The sequence below is a fragment of the Diaphorina citri genome, unplaced genomic scaffold (genome assembly GCF_000475195.1).
Source record: "Diaphorina citri unplaced genomic scaffold, Diaci psyllid genome assembly version 1.1 scaffold2001, whole genome shotgun sequence".
Classification (NCBI taxonomy): domain Eukaryota; kingdom Metazoa; phylum Arthropoda; class Insecta; order Hemiptera; family Psyllidae; genus Diaphorina; species Diaphorina citri.
The window spans coordinates 51,866-58,011 of NW_007379427.1; the positions used below are offsets into that span (position 1 = coordinate 51,866).

Sequence of the window (6,146 nt, forward strand, 5' to 3'; positions counted from 1 at the left end):
ATGCCTTCTCAAGGAGAAAATCAGATGATCGGAGTAAACCCGTTAGAGACAAGGATATTCCTGGAAAGTAAGTAACTTAGATAAAAATCTGCAGTCTGGATGTCACTTGGTCCCGGGTTCAATTCCCGGCGGGATTGAAGTTTTTCGGCTCTATGCTTGGATTTCGGGGTACACTCAGCCTCGTGATGGAGTTGTAAAATCAATCAAAAGGATACAGAGGTAAGATCCTATGTAATAACCTAGATGTAGCTTTTCCCTGTTACTTTGGTATCAATGAAATCTCGGTTCAAGATTTGTGCTTAAATTGGGTAGACCCTGACCCAGTCAACAAAAGAACCTTTTACAAAAGTTCAGACAAATGCCTGCAGCATTGTTACTAGCATATTAAAGATTCTGGAATTCCAGCTTATTGGGTGATGTTTTATCCTCTACGTTTCTTAGGTGGGCGAATAAATGGTACACTTACCCTATTTCTCGTAAAAAAAGCACACACCAATGCAGCATTTATAATTTTATAAATAGGTACACAGTCATAACTCAAATATTACCTACACCTAGTGCTTTTATCACAGTCGTATATTATTATTACCTGAGGATATCGATTGAAGCCGGGAAAATCCCTGAGCCACCCTAGGTACACAGTGATAACTCTATGGAAATATTACCTACACCTAGTGCTTTTATCACAGTCGTATATTATTATTACCTGAGGATATCGATTGAAGCCGGGAAAATCCCTGAGCCAAGTGAGCCGGGAAACTCCCTGTTCCGGGAAAACTCTGGTAGCGGCTTATCACACAAAACTGCGGAACATGATTGCACCCATACCACTTGTGGGAGATGGCAGACCTTAGTGACAACGGAACAGAGAAACGGCATACTACGAAACATTGCGTTGGACCGGGGCCAACTGCAAATATGCTTAGGGTCCGTGTTGCACGTCTAAACAAACAAGAGAAAATAAACAAACCATACTAATGAATACACGTGTCCTCAACGGAGCCTTGACCATAGTACCGAGACCTTCGCAGAAAATCAAGAGTATTTTTCTGTGATGGTCGATGATGGTCTCGGCGAGGCAAGAGTATTTTTCTGTGATGGTCGATGATTGTCTCGGCGAGGCAAGAGTATTTTCCTGTGATGGTCGATGATTGTCTCGGCGAGGCAAGAGTATTTTCCTGTGATGGTCGTTGATGGTCTCGGCGAGGCAAGAGTATTTTCCTGTGATGGTCGATGATGGTCTCGGCGAGGCAAGAGTATTTCTCTGTGATGGTCGATGATGGTCTCGGCGAGGCAAGAGTATTTCTCTGTGATGGTCGATGATGGTCTCGGCGAGGCAAGAGTATTTCTCTGTGATGGTCGATGATGGTCTCGGCGAGGCAAGAGTATTTCTCTGTGATGGTCGATGATGGTCTCGGCGAGGCAAGAGTATTTCTCTGTGATGGTCGATGATGGTCTCGGCGAGGCAAGAGTATTTTCCTGTGATGGTCGATGATTGTCTCGGCGAGGCAAGAGTATTTTCCTGTGATGGTCGATGATTGTCTCGGCGAGGCAAGAGTATTTTCCTGTGATGGTCGATGATTGTCTCGGCGAGGCAAGAGTATTTTCCTGTGATGGTCGATGATTGTCTCGGCGAGGCAAGAGTATTTTCCTGTGATGGTCGATGATTGTCTCGGCGAGGCAAGAGTATTTTCCTGTGATGGTCGATGATTGTCTCGGCGAGGCAAGAGTATTTTCCTGTGATGGTCGATGATTGTCTCGGCGAGGCAAGAGTATTTTCCTGTGATGGTCGATGATTGTCTCGGCGAGGCAAGAGTATTTTCCTGTGATGGTCGATGATTGTCTCGGCGAGGCAAGAGTATTTTCCTGTGATGGTCGATGATTGTCTCGGCGAGGCAAGAGTATTTTCCTGTGATGGTCGATGATTGTCTCGGCGAGGCAAGAGTATTTTCCTGTGATGGTCGATGATTGTCTCGGCGAGGCAAGAGTATTTTCCTGTGATGGTCGATGATTGTCTCGGCGTAGGCATTGTAGGGGCACCGCACAACTTTGAACGGTCATTTAGGGCACCGCGGCCCAAAAAGTTTGAGAACCCCTGGTGTAATTTATTAATCCTGTCAGGAATCGAACCCTGATAGAAAGAACCCCCTAACCACTCACCAAGGTTTCCAAGTTGGGAGATTGTCGACACATTAGAAGAAGCCACGAGTCCATCCTATCATGGAAAGACTTGGCCTGATGATAGCGGGGTAGACAGGTGTGTCCGTACACTCTCAGGGTATCCTTGTAGAGCTCTATGACTCGGGAAATGGTGTCTGCCTGTAACTGATGGGAGATACAACCTCGTTAGTCACTAAACACCTTCTTAAAAGAGGTTTGATAGAGGGAACTGTAGCTGCTAAGGTCTTATCGTCCCGAAATCGAACAGGAAGACACGGTAGGAGAAAGCCAACCGTTCCGAGAACGAACACTACCCGTTCAGGTTAAAATACGCCCCAGGCGGGAATCCAACCCGTGGTTTAGCGCTTACAAGCCAGACGCGCTACCCACCAAGCTAACTAGGCTGGCACTAAAGACCTTGGCGGTTATGCAGTAAAAACCTCTACCAATCATCCAAGTTTACACTTTGAGTGTCCAACCAAAAGAGATAGGCCGGTCATTCACTTTCAATTAGACTTAAGGCCATTCACACACTATCACGTAGACTTGACAGGTACACCTGACGGTGAGTGGCTGGCCTAACAAGCGTACCTGTCAGGTCTAGCTGATAGTGAATGGCCGCCATATAATTTCGAACTATGTTGTGTCAGTCATGTACTCAGGCCTCACTTACGTTGCACTCAAAGTGTTAATAAGCTGTGACGTCACACGCTTTTTGTGTACGTATTTCTATTTCTAGTGGTGTTTTGTGCTTGTAGGTATTTACAAATCTCAATGTCAAAACTCTGCTTGGGTTCCTAACGTCACAAGAGACCTTCAACATTTCGAACGAAATCAAAATTTATAAATGTATCCGGTTTTCTCTAGATGTACATAGAAGAAGCAAGAAGATACATTTCGGAGATCATCTTATCAACTCTTCAATTCTCAACGTAAATGAAGTTTTTAATCTAAATCAAAGTTTTCGTAGATACCAAATAGGTAGCCCAAAAACCCAGAAAACAGGCATTTGATACCTTTTTCTAGACGGATAAAAAATTTATACCAAACAGGTTCTGTGTTGACCCTTAAGCTCTGTTCACACATAGTCGACTTCAGTCGATCGACAAGCCTGCTAAGGTCTTATCGTCCCGAAATCGAACAGGAAGACACGGTAGGAGAAAGCCAACCGTTCCGAGAACGAACACTACCCGTTCAGGATAAAATACGCCCCAGGCGAGAATCCAACCCGTGGTTTAGCGCTTACAAGCCAGACGCGCTACCAACCACGCTAACTAGGCTGGAACTAAAGACCTTGGCAGTTATGCAGTAAAAACCTCTACCAATCATCCAAGTTTACACTTTGAGTGTCCAAAAGAGATAGGCCGGTCATTCACTTTCAATTAGACTTAAGGCCATTCACTCACTATCAGGTAGACTTGACAGGTACACCTGATGGTGAGTGGCTGGCCTAACAAGCGTACCTGTCAGGTCTAGCTGATAGTGAATGGCCGCTATATAATTTCGAACTATGTTGTGTCTGTGTCAGTCATGTACTCAGGCCTCACTTACATTGCACTCAAAGTGTTAATAAACTGTGACGTCACACGCCTTTTGTGCACGTATTTCTAATTCTACTTCAGTCGACCGACAAGGTGAATCGATGTTGTCGAGGCAGTGTGGATACAGCTGAAGAAATTAATTTACCTTAATTTGAGGCGACGCGTAAATGACGCTGGACACCCTCGCTCCCTCCTGGATAAGCAGCGTCTTCTCGCGTCTCGTGCTGACGCCCAAATGAACGCGAAACTTGCATCGCTTCCACGCGGACTTAGCGACAGCCACGACATCTACCGGAGTGTACCGATTCTGTACGATGTGCAGATGAGCGAGGTTCGAGTCCGCCAGAGCTTTGATGACGTCATCACCGATGTTCTGCGGACTCACGACGAGTACCTGTGTCAAGACGTGAACGGGTTAAGGTGTGTCCACAGTTCCACACATAGTCGAGACGCTGTGTCCACACATAGAATAGAATATACCCTGTTTATACTGCCAGAATGAGACTGAAAAGTGCCTTTACTCCCGCAGTCTAAACAAGGTCTTATGTATTTGGTACAAAATATTCGACACACACATAGTCGACGCCGTCGATCGACGAGGTGAAGAGAGGTGAATCTATGTTGTCGAAACAGACCTTCGATCGACGGCGTCGACTGTATATGTGTGAACGGAAACGATTCCGATGGTGCGCCATTTTGGATTTCCTATGGTATACATGTTCTATTACACCAAAATGTCAAAATATTATTCATGCTCTATTACACCAAAAGAAGGAAAACGCACTTCAGGAGATGTAAAACTACCTTCAGAAGAGGGGAAAATTAGCTTCAGAAGTGGGAAAACGAACTTCAGAAGAGAGGAAATTCCGAAAGGAAAATACGACTTTTCTCTTACTTTCAAGTTGACAACTTTCTCTTACTTTTAAATTGACAAACGTGGTGAGATGCAGGAGGGGACAGATGTACTTGGTAGCATTAATAATGGTAAGGTGGGTCATAGTGGTACATTGATTGAAGCACACATCATCCAGAAGGTGGATGGCTTCGAATGAGTCCAACATGAGATCTACCAGTTCCAAGCGACGTAGACTCGGCAGGGAGTTCATCAGACGCTTCAGAGCTTCCAAAAGTTTACCTGCCGGGGGAAGAGATTTTTGAGGGGTTTAGCGTCACTGTACAACTGCTAAGGTTTTCAGTGATCGAGGTTCTCCAGTTCTTGCGGTTCTAAGGATTAGGCCTCCTCACTAACCTTGATTATCTGATCCCAATGTGGCCGTCTATTTGCCTCCAAACTCAAAAATCTGAGACCTTATCGATCCAAATGTAGGAAATGAATGTTCATTTGATTCTAACCCAAGAATCAAATTTTAACCAAAGACATTTTGCCTGACAAGCATTTGTGTTCTTCCGACCACTCACGCTCACACTGTCTGACAGACATAGGTCTGTCAAACAGTCAGAATGTGTGTGGAGCAAAAAGCTTCCGGCTTAAGTCTTCGTGCCTTTCCTCGCCACACACGTTCTATTTGTCGTAGCTTTTCCCTGTTACTTTGGTATCAATGAAATCTCGGTTCAAGATTTGTGCTTAAATTGGGTAGACCCTGACCCAGTCAACAAAAGAACCTTTTACAAAAGTTCAGACAAATGCCTGCAGCATTGTTACTAGCATATTAAAGATTCTGGAATTCCAGCTTATTGGGTGATGTTTTATCCTTCGTTAGAAATTTGCAAAAGAACCTTTTACAAAAGTTCAGACAAATGCCTGCAGCATTGTTACTAGCATATTAAAGATTCTGGAATTCCAGCTTATTGGGTGATATTTTATCCTTTGTTAGAATTCAAGATCTAAATTACCATTTATACCTCTATAGTAAGTAAATAGTGATAATGAATTACCAACTTACCTAATTTATGTTTGACTTTTCAGACAGTCTGATTTTACACCATGACAAATTTAGAAGGAGAAAAAGGAGGCAAGATAGAGAGGAAGAAATTTAAAGAAGACAAACAACCCACCAAGGTAAGTTGATGAACTGTACAGAGGTGAAGTTATTCTGCTAAGGACAGAGTGTTAAATTTTAATACCCAAATAGGTACCACTCCTGGCATCAAAAACCATACCCTAAAAATACCTATCCAAACAATAAGTAAATAATAATATATATAATAATTTTCAGTTCCATTTGAACTAAGACAGTATAAACAATAGTGTATTCCTATTTCATTGTTTTATTCATGCTTCCTTGTATCCGATGAACTGTACAGAGGTGAAGTTATTCTGCTAAGGACAGAGTGTTAAATTTTAATACCCAAATAGGTACCACTCCTGGCATCAAAAAGCATACCCTAAAAATACCTATCTAAACAATAACCCAGTCAGCACACACGATTGGATGTAAGGCTCGAATCAAGCTTACAAATTCACCTGTGTAAGTTGGATGACAT

At 43.5% G+C, this 6,146-nt stretch overlaps 1 protein-coding gene across 1 annotated transcript; it reads right to left on the minus strand.

The window, feature by feature from the left end:
* Positions 1–2,148: 2,148 nt before the first annotated feature.
* Positions 2,149–5,142, minus strand: LOC103517895. The gene is made up of 4 exons (XM_008482943.1): positions 5,121–5,142; positions 4,622–4,836; positions 3,847–4,095; positions 2,149–2,325 (listed from the first exon to the last, which is right to left on the minus strand). Exons 1-4 carry the CDS (start codon positions 5,140–5,142, stop codon positions 2,149–2,151), a joined length of 663 nt encoding a protein of 220 aa, XP_008481165.1.
* Between the last annotated feature and the right edge of the window lie 1,004 nt (positions 5,143–6,146).

What these genes read in the sequence shown, in the direction of transcription:
- LOC103517895 (XM_008482943.1), bottom strand. Translation starts at nt 5,142, where the DNA reads ATGTCTGTCAGACAGTGTGAGC. An exon ending in CCACGTTTGTCAATTTAAAA is followed by an intron (nt 4,096 to 4,621) that starts GTAAGAGAAAGT and finishes GTCTTGACACAG; the next exon opens with GTACTCGTCGTGAGTCCGCA. An exon ending in ACGCGTCGCCTCAAATTAAG is followed by an intron (nt 2,326 to 3,846) that starts GTAAATTAATTT and finishes ATCTCCCATCAG; the next exon opens with TTACAGGCAGACACCATTTC.